We start from the raw sequence: 17259 nt of genomic DNA on the forward strand, positions 1-17259 counted from the left end.
AAAGGTCAAATTAAATTAATTGCTAATTACAACATTAAAATAAAAATGTAAAGCCTGTACAAATACTAGAAATAGTTAATATAAATGACTGGGGGATAAAACTGCACATTTAATTTATCTATTATAATAAGGATCTATTATAATATCTATTATAATAAGAATTTATGTCATGTTGGTTGCTTGGCTGTTTTCTTTATGAAGCTCCAGAAATTTGTCAAGTTTTTCATAAGGTCTTGAAGCCAATCGTGGTTTGGAGTATCGATACATCTGCCCTCTTCAGTGAACACAGTAATCTCAAGACAATTTAATACAGATATTTTGATCTAATACACAAATTCGTTTGAAGAACCAAATTAGAAATAGTTCTAAGATTAGAAGATCTGGGATCTGTCAAATAATTTCAGAAGCGAGGTATGAAAAACGGCCCCCTGATGAGACAAAAATACACAAAAATAACACAACAAATTAATAAAAGAATACAAATTATACAAATCCTTAATATACTCAGCATTTCTATTTAATGATTTGTTGCTATTTAATTATTTATTTCACTTGTTCTCCCGTTTTGATTCAAATAATGACTTTATGTTCTTTATTGCAGATTTCATAATGAAATCGAGATAGAGATAGAAATATAGCGCTTCGAATCACTGAATCATTTGTTGTGAATCAATCGGTTCAATTGACTCGGAGAGTCTAAAGCTCCGGTTCTCTCGTCACTCAGAGACTGAACTCATGTTTGAACTGATTCACCATAAAGATCGAAATGAGCCGCTCCTTCTGTTACTCATGAGTTTATTCTGTTACTTTACTCACACAACGCTGATAAATGTTAGATAAAGCAATGCAGTGTTACATTTAATAATACATCGTTTATTCTGCTTCGCTTTAAACAGTTTAAACGCTCAAAACACAAACCTTCCTCCAGCAGAATCACAGCAGATGCAGGAGCGGCGCGGCCTTATGACGTCATTCTTAGATACCAAAATAAAAGTCCCGTTCACTGCTGAGTCTAAAATCACAGAAGAGCATAGAAATTCATATATCTAATATGGTCATTTACATTTCTGTAATGTTGTAAGGACACATGGACACATTAATACGTTTCTACAATATTGTGAAAAACACTCAAACAAACATGTTTGTTTTTATCACATTTGTCACTGTTTTAAGTTTAATATAGGGATTATCTGGTAAAACTAGTAGACAGACATTTCTCTTGGTGTGGTGTTCTGACATCATAAAGAAATCATTACTTAGTAATAAGGAATATGAGACAAACAAAAATTGTTATCAACTTTTTGCACATGACTGGATTATATATAAGGATATAATCTAATAAATCTATGAATTCTTTAAATTAACTGAGGAGGGCAGCAATACACCACTGATGCGCCGGTTACTGCATATGGAGCGGGATGAGAAGTCAAAAAGTGCACCATAGCAGACAGAACAGGGACTATCCCAATCTCACTGTGGGATAAACACTCATACAACTTCACCAACCCTACCTGCAATAATTACAACAGTATCCTGACATTGACAACACCACAAACAAAGATCACTGCTGCACACCCCATTTCATTCATCCTCCACAGAACCGTGAGCTACAACAGCCTCCTCTACTGATATAACTGCAGACGTTGAAGGAACTGTGGGAAATATAACAGAGAGGTTCCCAAAATGCAACAGTCCACAAAACTTAGATTGGAATCATGTGAGGATGAGGAAATTTCAGGTTTTTCTTCTTTTGTGAGTAAATACAATGAGTGACTAGATTTGTGTGTAGTATCAATTATTAGGCCCACATATGTTAATGTAGTCTTATAAAACAACAACCAACAATCACCACTTTATAAATTAATCTTAAAATGTACTTTCAGGGAAACACATTAATACAATACAATACAATATGAAGAAATAATTATTTATTTGTGTATCACATATAAACAGGACATTTATTGAACTGGCAAATTTTAATATATATATAATAGAAACTGGAGCAGGTGTGAATGGGGTCTGTGTTCACTCATTAGTGAGCGATTTCAATCACTACAACTCACACAAATGACCCTTGACATTGAAGACTTACTTTTGATTTAATTAAAATTCGGTGAAATATTACATTTTGTATTTGGGCCGGACCTTTTAGCAATAATAGTTGGTATTTAAGAAATTTAATTTACATATACAAACATTTTATTGTTTCTTTTACTTTTGATTCATATATATATTACACATATTTTTAGACTCACATTAACTTTATTTGTCCACATTAAAACACACTGACTGTATGCGTTTCAATTCAGACATGTATAAACTTTGGTTTATGAACTCATACTCAAACTCTTTTTTGTTTTATCACGTGTCACTGTTTTAAGTTTAATATAGGGATTATATGGTAAAAAAAAAAAAAAAAAAAGTAGACAGACATTTCTCTGCACATCTATGATTGTAGACAGCTGAGTGAAAATGGGACTTTTATTTTGGTGCGGTGATGTGACGTCATAAGACTGCGCCGCACTCCTGCATCTGATGTGATTCAGTCTATGGATTCGGCTGGAGAAAGGTTTGTTTTAAGCATTTAATCTGTTTAAATCGATAGAAATCGTTCAACGATTCACAGTTTTTAAAAGCAACGTGAAAATAGTTTATTTACACTGAATGTAACATTGTAAAGCTTTAACTAACTTTAATGAAGGATATTTTGTGTGAGTAAGTCTCATTCCCACCAAACAAAAAAGCTGCGTCTCATTTTTCTCCCTCTATCGTGAATCAGTTCATCATAAACACGAGTTCAGAGATGGAGAAACTGAGCTTTTCGACGCTCCGAGTCAATTGAATCAAATATTTTGCTAAATGATTCAGTGATTCGATTCAAGACTCGTGCTGCTCAAACAGTGTAAATGAACGAGAACAGCAAACACTGACATGTGTTATGACAACTTAAACTACTAATGTTTTCATGACAGTGTAAATCATTTAAATACAATCTGTAATTAATTTAATATAACATATCATAAATGCCATAATGTGTCTAGTAACCTGTATTTTTAATCCATTAATGGGTTAGTTCACCCAAAAGTGAAAATCAGCCCATGATTTACTCACCCTCAAGTCATCCTAGGTGTATATGACATTCTTCTTTCAGATATGTTTTCCCTAAGTTGAATACGGAAGGCGATTCGCTGGAAGCTAGATAATTTACTTCATAAAGTTTTAAATATGGATATTTTTCTTACACAAACGCATCGATTCACTTCAGAAGGCCTTTATTAACCCCAGGAGCTGCGTGGAGCAGTTTTATGATGCATAGATGCACTTTTATGGACTTAAAACACATTCACTGCCTTTATAAAGCTTGTAAGAGCCAGGTCTTTTTTAATATAACTTTGATTGTGTTCGTCTGAAAGAATAATGTCATACACACCTAGGATGACTTGAGGGGGAGTAAATCATGGGCTTTTCATTTTTTGGGTGAATTGACCCTTTAACTCTCTCTGACTCTCTTACCAGAGACTGAACTACTGAACTAGAGCTGATTGAGACTCAGAGATTTAGTTTGGATTTATTCTTCTCATCTTAAACAGGTCAAACACACTGAAAAACTCTTGGTGAAGTGACTGAGATCCACGTGACACAATATTATAAAGATGGCGTTTATTAAAGAGGAGAGTGAAGACATAAAGATTGAAGAAACATTCAGAATGAAACATGAAGAAACTGAGGAACAAACAGAGAAAGAGGAGAGTGAAGACTTGAAGATTGAAGAAACATTGAGTTTGAAACATGAAGAAACTGAGGAACAAACAGGTTGGTTTCATTCTCAAAGCTGAACTCAGGCATTTGATCATTATTCAAATGTCCAGCTCTACAGTAATAGAGAATATACAGAAGTATAATCATACAAAGATTTAATCCTGAAGTAGCCTAAACAAAAATATATATTTTGTGTTTTAAACCCAATATCTACTTGCTCTCAACATTTTAACATCCCTGAACATAAATAGCAGTAAGTACACAACAAATCAAGCAATACATAAATAAATAAATAATTCAGGGCTCCAGACTAACATTTGAGAGCAGTAGCACTGGTGCCACTAACCTCTATAGTAGCGCTGAGGCATTGAGTAGCATTTATTATAAAGCGTTGAGTAGCGTTTATCATAAAGGCCATTTAATCACAAAATTACTATTATTTTGCATTTACTAGTGCAGTTACTAAAAATATTACAGCCTGGTTTCACAGACAGGGCTGAGACTAAACCAGGATTAGGCCTTAGTTCAATAAGGACATTTAAGTAACTTTTATAAACATGTCTTAGAAAAAAAACATTAATGATGTTGAGACAAAACAGAGAAATCCGTACTTTGCAATTTTAATCCCGTCCAAATCTGCCAAGTATGTGTTTTTCTCACACTACCCCAGGGTAAATGACCTACTGTTTTTCAGCAGACTCAGCGGTCCTCTGAGAAATCTAATCCTGTCCGAATGCGTGTGATTGCTGATATTGTATTATCCTAACACTTCTCCTCATATGTGTTTTTGACCTACCTGAGTTACCGTTTGCACACAGGTCTTCAGCATACTTTCATTTAGTTAAAGGGGTGATGAACTGAGAAATCAACTTTCCCTTGAACTTTTGATATATAAAAGATCATGGTAATATAAGAATATCCTGGAAGTTTCGGAGCTGAAAACTTCCTCGTTAGTCAAAGAAAAGCTTTTATTGACACCAGGCCCAGAAAACAATCGATTTCAGAATGTGCCCGGCTATGATGTGAGAGTGTAGTGAAGCACCGCCTCAACAGAAGAAGAACAACGCCTGATTCTGTTACCCCGCCCACCGACTCGTGCCACTAACATGACAGCATCGAATTTCTAAACATACCACATTCATTCGGATATATTAATATTATGAATGCATGGAGGAACTTTATTTTGAATAAATATTCAGCTCACGTGGGAAAGACTTTAAACGCATGTTCCTTTAACCATGGATTCGTTTGTAAACGAGACTGGATTTGCAGACAGGATGAGATTACATGAATGAATGAATGAAGCAACACACTAATGTGAGTAAAACATGTTTTTATGTGATAGTATTGCATTGTTACTAGGGATGCACCGAATCCAGGATTCGGGTTCAGATTCAACCGAATATTGGGCTTTTTGACTGGGTTCGGTTTCTGCCGAACCTCAGAATTTTTTTCCACCGAACCCGAACCCTAGGCTTGGACTATGCGCGCCCCGCTGGTCGAACGTAATAATGCCGCCGATGAAAGTGAAAATGGAACTCATGAACAGAAAACGTGGCAGTAGGCTATGCTACTTTAAGTCAAAAGAAGGCGATTCAAGTCGAGCTACATGTTCAATTTGCAATGCCGATTTGTCTCGTGATGACAAGGACCCTAAACAACAGCCACTGTTAAAACATTTGCGTATGAAGCATCCGAGAGAATACAGACAGCAGCCAAAATGTATTTTATTTTACCGTGCAAACAGCCGCATATAGATCAGATTAAATATAAATAAAAATAATAAAATACATAGGCCTACACTAAATATTTTTCACTTAAATAATTACCAAATTAAGATGACAAAACGAAAATACACTGAAAAAAAAAAGATATCGGTTCTTCAAAGCTTCAAACGGATTTTTGAAGATTGTTTGATCGTTTTGTTTTTTTGACAAATAAAAATAGAAGGCCTAGGCTACCTCAATCCACACCTTGTATGTTTTTTGTTTGTTTGTTAAGTAACATGTCTAAGTGATGTGGGTTATTCTGGAGCGCAGCCTGTTGACAGTTAAACCCGCGGCAGAAAACCCCCTCTCAATCCTTCTGTCTCCGCAGCGCGAGCCTCCAATGACAGCGCGTGCGCGCGCCTCATGCGCTCTCCGTTGTGCTGTTCTTTGAAACGACAGAGGACGACTCGGGGTAATTTTTCTATAAACCATTAGGAAACAGCGGCCAGAAGAACATGCATGACAATGTTTACTTTAGTAAACTTGACCAAAACCACACTATTAAAAGCCTTAAACAAGGCTTCAGATGGCACTGATGTCCCGTCTCGCTAGAGTGGCCAGCCTCGGGAAGCGCTGTTCATTTGCTTTCCACCAGTCAGAGCTTGTACTACTGCTGTATTTTTCTGTTGAAATGGTCCCACAAAGTACGCTTTTCCATTGCTTCATTTTGGGAGATATATCTGGTTTGTGGTTGCACATGTCGACGCGCTCCATGAGTGAACAAATAACGCTATACAGCATATTTTTCTTAACCATGCATCAAAAAACAAACAAACAAAAAAGCGTTAAAACATTTAAACCGTTTAACTGGTAGTATTAATAGGTCAAAGTTCTTACTTTCGGTTAACGGTTAAATGGTCAATAGCATCCCTACACTGCTGTGGACGTTGTTTACTTCATTAATGTGTTTACTGTGATGATGGACTGAGGATGGGGGTCGGATTCGGTATTCGGTTTCGGATTCGGCCGAATCTTAAACAGTGGATTCGGTATTCGGCCGAACCCCAAAAATCTGGAATCGGTGCATCCCTAATTGTTACAGATCGTTTTGATATAGATCTTTTGATTGTGTTCGTGTCTAACTTAAGATACCTTAGCATGCAGTCAAATGCTGGAGAATCCTTTATTTGTGGTTCTTGATGCACGTTGTTCACTCTCTTGACTTGATATTTGAAGGAAAAATACAATTGCGGAAGTTTTGATCATGCAGTCAGCAACGTACTTGGCGTGTGTGTGTGTGTACGGTTTTGCGCTTATATCCACCGATCGGGAAGGCCAAGTAATAAAAAATAACATTCCAATCAATTGCGGGTGGATGAGAGATAAATCATTGTGTTTGTTTGATAAAGACATTTTGTGAACCCTGTGGGACACTGTTTTCCCACATGCTTCAAAACAATCCCTTATGGTGTACTCGCGGGGAGCCAAAAGCTCATTAAATATGCAAATCTTATCCAATCCTAGCCGTGGGCGTTTACTTCCAAGTCTTCAGTGCGGCACGCCCATAAAATCCGAGCGTGCAGGAGAGAGCCTCAAAACCAGGGTAGAAAATAGCCTATTACTTATTAATTATCTCCTTTTTTGTGAGTTGCTGGAGCCTTCACAGTTTTTGAAAACACGATTGAAAACTGAAACATGATACATCTGTTTGGCTTTGATTATCATCTCTATTGCGGACACACTCACATGACATTGCAGTTCTTCATCATCATGAAATATTAGCATCTGCATGCGTTTAAAAACATATCACTCTCAACCTTACAGTCTATGTGTAACGGAGGCCAGCTAGTAGTTGCTGTGTAAGTAAACCTCACTCCTCTGATATCAAGAGACATTCTATCGACTGACGCTAAAGGTTGCAGCCTTTAGCATCCTTGTTAGAGCGTCCCACTCTCATGCCGGCGGACCCGGGTTTGAGTCCAGCTTAGAGCGTCCCACTCGAACAGGAGGGGTTACATATGCTCTCAACTTGAGCATACACAGCCGACGCATGTGCACAGAGAGCGGGATGTCTGTGGGTCCGTGAGTATGCTAAACTAGACCAGTTCTCTTTCATGTGTTATTGCGATTAAACTGTCATGCACACAAGTTTATGTCAGAAACACACAAAGTTCACATGAAAGTACAGAAATCCTGTGTGTATATTAGATCTGTGTAACGTTACTAAATTGAAAGCAGTGTAATATACAGTACCTACTACTATATCTGCTGTTAATATGAATCAAATAGGGCTGCAACTAACGATTATTTTGATAATCGATTAGTTGGCAGACAATTTTTTCGATTAATCGGATAAAAAGCCCATTTTATTGGCAAAACACACTATTCCCCATCCTGTCCAATGCTGTCCTTCAAACAAACGTGTCAGCTGAGTGCTATGAACACATACATAGTGAATATATATATATACCATTACATAAATTAACCATGGTTTTACAATGAACAAAACAAACAAATAATAATAAATAAATAACAGGCTTATTTTAGTTATTAAATGGTAACCACAAATTAGCCATTGTTTTGCTTCAAATCCATAGTTTAAATATATGGTATTTGTGTGGTTATACAAATGGTTATCAAAACTGCATAATTTTCGTAAGGGTATGTTTATGTAAATTATGTGCAAAAAAAAGTTACTAAGCAAATCCCTACATTAAAATTATATTAAAGAAGAAAAAAGAAGAAAAAAAACCCTAGTGTTACCACATGAGAAATGTTCTGCAGGAGCACTCGCACACTCTCTGTGGACACAGTTATTTATTTATCTTGTAGAAACTTCTAGCCTGGTTAAAACCAGACCATTCTCAGTAGTAACTGAGTTATGGTCTGGCAAAGCTTCATAGACAAATCATTTCCAAAGGGGCGTCACCAACGGGCGTCGCTCAAATGCCTCTCGGCGCAATTGGATAGACCTCAAACCAATCAGAGTGATGAGGGAGATGACGTATGCAGAGCGACGGAGAAACATCTGGCCGTCTCTCAATATGCGTTCTTGTCTGTAATTGTGTTCTCAAATAGGAAATGTCCCCGGTTTCCATTTCAGAAATCTGGTCACCTTACCTTAACCACATATTAATATTTAATATATTATTTTTAAAATGTAAACGAAAAGAGGCAGGGTGTTTTATACTTTGTTTTATTATAAATATATAAGATAATCAATGTAGGCCTAGCTACGCGTTGCCTGAACCACATTTGTGTGGCTATTATGTTTAAGATTTTTATTTTTTATGAAATGAGGCAGTGGTGTTTTATGACATATTTCAACGCGAACTTCTGACTTGCGTCCGTGACTTGCCAAGTTTGACTCCGGAGAACGAACTCCCGAGGACGGGAGGACACTAGTCCGCCTACAATGCTGACAGTATCACTCAGTATATATTTGTACATGTAGTGCAGGCAATGCATATTATCTTCAATGCATGTTTATAACAAAACGAAATATAAAAAAACCCAGCCTCTTTTTGTTTACATTTAAAAAAACACACGCATAATATAGGCTATGATTATCACTGTAATAAATTAAATATGACATAAAACACAACCCAGTCTCTTTTTGTTAAATGTCAGTTTATGTGTGATCATCAATAGCAATTATAAAAGTAAGTAAAAGGTATAAGAAGCTATACAATAAATAAAGCAATTCAGTCAAAGTCAGCGCTAGGAGACTACAACGGTAAAGTTTAATATCTTAAAAATATAAAGTTATGAAACTTCACTTTGCCCTCAGACAAAACGATCTGTCTAGGAACAAATTATAGATTAATGAATGATATGTTGACTTTTAAAACGAAATTTAGCGCCTAAAGCAGATATTTCAGCTAAATTAATGTTTTTTTTTGCGCTGAATATTAATCGTCTCCCTCTCTAAAGCCTTGTTTATACTTTCGTCTGGCTCCGCGAGCCTCCGCTGACTGCGCAGGCTCCTCCTCAAACGGACGAGGCGTTTATACTTGACACGCTCGGCATTGCACTATTCTTTGAAACGACAGAGGGTGACTCTGAGTAATTGTTCTATAAACCATCAGGAAACAGAAGTAGAAGAATTGTACACGTGACAATATTTATTTTAGTACAATTCACCAAAAACCACACTACAAAAGAATCATGTAAAACTCAGTAAACCTTGATATTACTTGTGACATGAGAACAAAATGTATGTAGCCTACACATGTACATAACTAAATTAACGATCTCTTAAATGTTTCCTAATTTCACTAGACATTTTAATTTAGTTTCGTGAACTTTTTTTTAAATAATAAAACATGGTTATTTACTTTCAATAAAAGTGCTTATTTCTGCTTTTGTAGGCTAATTTTTTTAATATAAGCAACTCATTTGTATGTGCAAACTGGGTGCTGGGTGTGATGAGACATCATGCTCGGCTAGATTCACTTAGAACTCGTTCATCTTCGGACGCGGAGCCGCACGAAAAGTTACGAAAAATGCGCTGCACATTGCCACGCGAAATGGAGTCTCGCGCACTACCGCATACTCCACGATGACGTTATTTTCGCCACGTGCACCCTCACGCTCGTGCGGACGCGACGAGTATAAATAAGGCTTAAAGTGTTCTGTCTGTTTGACGCTCATGCGCGTGCCCACTGCGCCTGTGCTTGTTCAGTGAAGTTTAACACAGACTGTCAGGACGCGCTTTCATGCAAAATGGAAATAATCGTGTGAATTAGTAACATTTACAGATGAGGATATAACTGCTGTTCTCTATATAGATCAATGGACATAACCTGTAAAATGAACGTTTTGCGCTAAAGACGCAGACGCACACACACATCTGTCAAAAACCATGACAGGGTAAGGCAAGTTTATTTATATAGCACATTTCATACACAATGGTAATTCAAAGTGCTTTACATAGAAAATGAATTAATATAGTGATAACATATGCATAAGATATAAAAATACCATGTATAGGAATAAAAATAAAAACAAGGATAATTAAAACAGATGTAAAGAGAAATAAAAATTATGATAAATAGATCCCTAACTGCCTGATTCTCTAAATTCGGGGTACCTCTATCTGAGATGGAGCAGGTTCGCAATGTCTCCTGGACCTTACAAGTCGTTCCAAGGCGGCTCCTGTAGGGGACGTTACTATGCCCCGCAGGGCCTCCCCTTTCTTGAGTCCGCTTTTTTGCGCTGTCTGCTACCGTTTTACCTATGGCTTTAGCACGTAACGACACTATCAGCAACTTCTTATACCATTAACCCTTAGTATAATTATGCCTCATTCTTCACAAATTTTTTACACAATTAAAGAATGAAAGTATACATGAACAAGATGTTTATTTGGTATTTAACAGGCCAAATTGCCTTTTGGCCAATGAAAACAAGTCCGCAATCTGAAATCAACAAAATTGAATTGGGTTGAATTTATGTGAAATTAAAGGCAACAACTGCATATGCTGCAATCCAAACAAAGATGTTATTTAAATCAGCATTTGTTTTTAAATTCAGTGTAAAGAAAAAAAGTCTTTACCAGAGAAATTAAATAATAAAACCAAAGTATATAATTGTTCCAAAATGTTAAACTAAGATGCTACAGCGGGTTAAATCAAATTTTAAATCAGGTTAAATCTTTTTAAATCAAATTAAGTCAATGTAATTTTAAGGTAAAATAAAAATTATCATCCTATACAGAACTGATAGTATTTCATTTAAAAAAATGCATGCATGTTCTTCTTTACAAAAAGAAGTATTTCGGCTTTGTCACAAGATGGTCTGTTTCGTTTTCATCCGATCCAACATGTGAGAAGCTGAGCTGAACAAACGCTCACTATCTACACTTGTGCAGGGCGCGGAGAGGTAAGCTCGCGCAGGAAAGCGGCTCTTCATTCCCCGTCTCTTACCCCAGTTCTCAAGGTTCCGTTTGTAACACACAAGTGACATGTTCGCGAATGATTGCAATATAGGCGTATGTACACGCGGACGCACTTCCGGAAAAATATAAAGAAAACCGGCCAGTTCCGTTTTTTGTCCGGTCAACTGGTGCATCCCTATGTTAAACGCTAATGCATTTGCTTGAAGCTTAAAATAATCAATTCTCATGTTTTGGGCACTTGGATTACATACCTTTCCCGTATCAACTCCCTCTGTTTCCACTCCACTATTTCTAGATGCACATTTTGTTCATAAAAATGTGTTATTCAGTGCTGTAATTTGGCGCGACTGGTGGAAGCTGGGGGTTTATTACAGCTGAGACCACATATACTTAAATGTTTATCACAGGATGTTTACAGGAAAATTACACCAATATTTTGTATTAAGACCACTGTATGGGGGTATGGGAAGCTTTTCAATTTGGGTAGGCCAAATCCAGGCGGAAATGGTCCCAGAGTAATTTCGTGTAAATACAACCCCAAATCAGAAAAAGTTGGGACAGTATGGAAAACGCAAATAAATAAAAAAAAGAAGTGATTTCTAAATTTACTTTGACTTGTATTTCATTGCAGACAATATGAACACAAAATATTTCATGTTTTGTCTGGTCAACTTCATGTCATTTGTAAATATGCATCCTTTCCTGTCATTCAGACCTGCAACACATTTCAAAAAAAGTTGGGACAGGAGCAATTTAGGGCTAGTAATGAGGTAAAATGGTTAAATAATGATGTGATTTGAAACAGGTGATGTCAACAGGTGATTGTGATTATGATTTGTTACAAAAGCAGCATCCAAGAAAGGTCTAATCCTTTAGGAGCAAAGATGGGCCGAGGATCGCCAGTTTGCCAACAAATAATATTGAAATTTTTGAAAACAATGTTCCTCAAAGAAAGATAGGAAGAGATTTGGATATTTCACATTCAACAGTGCATAACATAAGGAATTTCAGTGCGTAAAGGACAAGGGCGCAAGCCTAAGCTGAACAACTGTGATCTCCGATCCCTCAGGCGGCACTGTATCAAGAATCGTCAATCATCTATAAGCGATATCACCACATGGGCTCATGACTACTTTGGCAAACCTTTGTCAAGTACCACAATACGTAGTTACATCCACAAATGCCAGTTAAAACTGTACTGTGCCAAAAGGAAGCCATATGTTAACAGAGTCCAGAAGCGTCGTCGACTTCTCTGGGCTCGGAGGCATCTGGGATGGACCATCACACAGTGGAAACGTGTACTGTGGTCAGATGAATCAGTATTTGAGGTATTTTTTTGGGAGGAATGGACGTCGTGTGCTCCGGACCAAAGAGGAAAAGGATCATCCAGACTGTTACCAGCAACAAGTCCAAAAGCCAGGGTCTGTCATGGTATGGGATTGTGTCAGTGCCCTTGGCAAAGGTAACTTGCACTTCTGTGAAGGCACCATTAATGCTGAAAAGTACATAGAGATTTTGGAGCATAATATGCTGCCTTCAAGAAGACATCTTTTCCAGGGACGTCCATGCATATTTCAACAAGACAATGCAAAACCACATTCTGCACACATTATAAAGTCCTGGCTGCGGAGGAAGAGGGTACAGGTACTTGACTGGCCTGCCTGCAGTCCCGACCTGTCTCCAATAGAGAATGTGTGGCGCATTTTGAAGCGCAAAATGCGACAACGAAGACCCCGTACTGTTGCCCACCTTAAGACTTGTTTGCAGGAAGAATGGGACAAAATTACACCTGAAACACTTCATCACTTGGTGTCTTCAGTCCTTTAAGTGTTGTGAAAAGGAATGGCAACATTACAAAGTGGTAAATGCTTACTGTCCCAACTTTTTTTAAAATGTGTTGCAGGTCTGAATGACAGGAAAGGATGCATATTTACAAATGACATGAAGTTGACCAGACAAAACATGAAATATTTTTTGTTCATATTGTCTGCAATGAAATACAAGTCAAAGTAAATTTAGAAATCACTTCTTTTTTTTCTTTTTTTTTGCGTTTTCCAAACTGTCCCATCTTTTTCTGATTTGGGGTTGTAAGTTACTTTGTGTAAAACAAATGCCAAAGTGATGCATGTCTCCAGAAAGTAGAGACTCTAACTTTCAAATGGTAATGCTTATGAGGTCAGAGCTCCTCCACAGACATTTACAATTTAAAGTAAATACTTGATGATGTCACCCTGTACAGGGTCTGCAGAGTTTAAGTTAAAATGGATACTATTCAGTTCTGGGAGTGCTGGACATGAACAATGTTAAAACATTTGACTATTTACGCCACATGGTTACAGTTAGTGCTACTATATTAGATCCATGGTGAATGTTGGTGAAAACTTGCATTTTATACTTCTTATACCTTACTATACCTCTTGATGGGCTCAGCATTTCATTCAGTAACGTTAAAAAGATTTGCTGAATAATGTTTGATGATTGCGTTAGTTTGCATGTACTTGATAAAGCTTCTATCGATTGTTTCTGCTTCTTCTTCATCTGTGTTTTGATCCAGAGGTTCTGTACTGATTCAGAAGATGTCATAGCGTCCTCTACCATATACCAGTGAAAACATAGACTGTCGGAAAAGTCAGTCAATGGAGGGAAAGCATTGTGTCATAAATGATAGAAAATCTCATCAATGGCAGGAAAGTTATATATGGGTGTTATAGATTTTAGATAAAAAAGTTTTTAAAATTAAAACATGTCTTGAAACAAAGATACTGTGCTTTATTGATGGACAGGAATTTTAGTTTGTGATTTAAAGCTGCAAATTCCTCCACCAATGTCAGTTCTCTTCTAACAACCAGATGTGCTAAATAAGGGAGACATACAAAATGTCCCAAAACCACTGGGTATATTGAGTATAAGATCTGTAGACAGGACGGGCAACTCTGGTCCTGGGGGCCACTATTCTGCAGACTTTTGCTCAATCCTAGTGCTGGGCGAAACCGGTTTCTTTCGGTAAACCTGTTTTAATTTTGCGACCGATATGACCAGCCATACCGGTGCGTAGTTGAAACAGCTTCTGTATCTATTCATTAGCCATGAAGCGCGTTTTAAGTGTTGTTACGACCCGCACGTTTGAAGTCGCAACATAAAAAGGGGGATCAGACAACAAAGTCTAATAAGTGAAAAGTGTTTAATTAAATTGAAATAACAACATAATGAATAATGAAAAATAAACGAAAGTCTAGGGATAATAAGGGAATAAGTAAACATACCACAAATAATGTATGCTACACAACATAAGAAATGTAAACAGAAGAAAATCAGACATAAATCAGTAAAGTCTTACATACTGCAGGAGACACCTCTGGGAATGACTATCCCACAGAGAGTGCCTGCCTCAAATGATACACACCACCATTATATACACACTCTAATTATTCACCAATTAACAGAAGAACCCATCAGAAACTTCCTCCATCCTGCCCAATAGGAAGACAGGAAGACTCAGAGTCGTCACAGTGTATAGAGAGCAGTCCTCTATTAACTGCATATGTGGAGCTGCACGAATGGAGCTTACTCTATAAAGCGGCAGATCACAGAATTTTTGGATGTATAGATCAAAAGTGACTGTACAATAAATCAGATACTAATTCGGACTAGTGTCTTGTGAATATTAAAGCTCAAAAAGACAGCTGTTGAAATCTGAAGTCAGTTTGTTCTGCCGTGTCTGTGTGAATGAGCACCGCAGTTTCGTCTACTACTACACTTAATGTTCAGCATCTGCGGTCTAACTATACGAGGGCACATGAACATCATCGGTAGTGTCACAGTCACTTAATGAACATTTCACCATTTATTTTGATAAAACTATCGAGATTTGTTGTTTCACATACACAGGAAATCACAGGTCTTCACAACAACCAGTAAAAATAAAAGTTTGGTCTAACATGAACAAACTAATATATTTCTATTGTACATTATTAGAGGGTACTTTGAATTATAAATAAGTAAATAAATGAATTAATAAATAATGTACAGTTTGTTAAAACACAAACTCAAAGGTCTTAATTCCAAGCCGGCAAAATTAAAGTTCCATCTACCATGGAATTATTACATAAATTACACAGTAAATATTTGTAAATAATAATTTATAATAATAATTATATTTATAATAATTAATACAATTTTAATTTCTAAATGGTTATAAATGGTATAAAAACTGTGATATACCGTGAAATCACCAAAATCTTGCAAAAACGCAATTTTTGGGTCTAACCACACAGCCCTACTCCATCCTTGACCAAAAACACCTGCAAAATTCAACCCAACCCCCAAATTGCTTGAAATGAAAGGCAGGCATCTTTTATTAAAGTTTAACTCTGCAAGGCAGTGGCGCTCCAGAACCAAAGCTGCCCACCCCTGGTCCCTAGGATAGGATAAGTTATATATCATACTATCCTATACCCTGCTATTGATGCTTTAAATGTCTAAATAATTGTATGTATGCTTTTGCCCTAGATCTCATGGCATTGAAAGAGGCAAGTCATGAACTTAATGAAAGGGAAGAAGAGAAAGACCATTATGATAAACATCACGATTTCATGACTGGAGAAAGATCGACACAGGCTAAAAAGAGTTCCTCGCAAAAAAGAGCTCAAAAGACAGGAACTAAAAGTTATTTCACCTGCCAACAGTGTGGAAAGAGTTGCAGAAATAAAGGAAACCTTATAGCCCACATGAGAGTTCACACTGGAGAGAAGCCTTACAGCTGCCAACAGTGTGGAAAGAGTTGCAGAAATAAAGGAAACCTTAAAGTCCACATGAGAGTTCACACTGGAGAGAAGCCTTACAGCTGCCAACAGTGTGGAAATAGTTTCAATCAACAAGGAAGCCTTATAGCCCACATGAGAATTCACAGTGGAGAGAAGCCGTACACATGTGATCAGTGTGGAACGAGTTGCAGAAATAAAGGAAACCTTAAAGTCCACATGATAATTCACACTGGAGAGAAGCCTTACACCTGCCAACAGTGTGAAAGGAGTTTCAATCGAAAAGCAAACCTTAAAATCCACATGAGAATTCACACAGGAGAGAAGCCTCACACCTGCTCTCAGTGTGGAAAGAGTTTCAGACTTAAAGAAAGCCTTGACAGTCACATGAGAGTTCACACTGGAGAGAAGCCTTACACCTGCACTCTGTGTGGGAATGGCTTCACACAGAAAGTAAGCCTTAGGAAACACCTGAATACTCACACTGGAGAAAAGCCATTTACATGTGATCAATTTTGAAAGAGTTTAAGATGTAAACAGACTCTTGATTCCCACATGAGAATTCACACTGGAGAGAAGCCATTCATATGTGGTCAGTGTGGAAAGAGTTTCAGATTTAAAGACCGCTGGAAAGATGAACTCCCTCGAGTCGGCCGTCACGATCGACTTTTTTTCTTATCAGTGCCAAAGAGACTCAAATAATTCAGGCAAGTGTTATACATCATTATAATCTGTTAAGTTTCTATTTTTTGTGTGTACAGTCACAATAAAAACAAAATGTTTTGCTTTTTGCAAAATAAAGAAAACATACATGATGCGCGATCTGCAGCCTCTTTGTCAAAGACGTTCATTCAGATAGTCTTCAGAAAATGACCTCTAGCTTAGTGAATACTTTTCTCACAAACATGAGACATATGTCTAAACAAACTCTGAAATGTCAGGTTTTAAACAATGTAAACCAAATCGAAAACAAATATTCAGAGAACAGATTCAGAAAACAGAGAGATGTCAGTCGTTCGCAAGCGTCTCATTATCCGCTAATGCGATAAATAAACATCAACCATGCCTGTTGACATGTTTTATCTGTGGGAAGAGTATGAAACGTCTTCACATCCCCTGCACAGCCTGGAAC

The 17259-nt window shown here is 37.2% G+C and overlaps 1 protein-coding gene across 1 annotated transcript; it reads left to right on the plus strand.

Annotated features, from left to right (window-relative positions):
- The first annotated feature begins 2488 nt into the window (after positions 1 to 2488).
- Positions 2489 to 16948, plus strand: LOC307128760 (uncharacterized protein). Its single transcript, XM_079820703.1, has 3 exons — positions 2489 to 2569; positions 3591 to 3813; positions 15877 to 16948. The coding sequence occupies exons 2-3, from the start codon at positions 3654 to 3656 to the stop codon at positions 16644 to 16646; spliced, it is 930 nt and encodes a 309-aa protein (XP_079676829.1). The 5' UTR covers positions 2489 to 2569; positions 3591 to 3653; the 3' UTR covers positions 16647 to 16948.
- The last annotated feature ends 311 nt before the right edge of the window (positions 16949 to 17259 follow it).

The sequence above is a fragment of the Gobio gobio genome, assembly GCF_949357685.1.
Source record: "Gobio gobio genome assembly, chromosome: 1".
In the NCBI taxonomy this organism is placed as follows: Eukaryota; Metazoa; Chordata; class Actinopteri; order Cypriniformes; family Gobionidae; genus Gobio; species Gobio gobio.

Bases quoted from the DNA above. Each gene is read 5' to 3' on its own strand.
- LOC307128760 (XM_079820703.1), top strand. From the start codon at position 3,654: ATGGCGTTTATTAAAGAGGAGAGTGAAGACATAAAGATTGAAGAAACA. The intron at 3,814-15,876 runs GTTGGTTTCATT...CTTTTGCCCTAG, and splicing joins AGAAACTGAGGAACAAACAG to ATCTCATGGCATTGAAAGAG.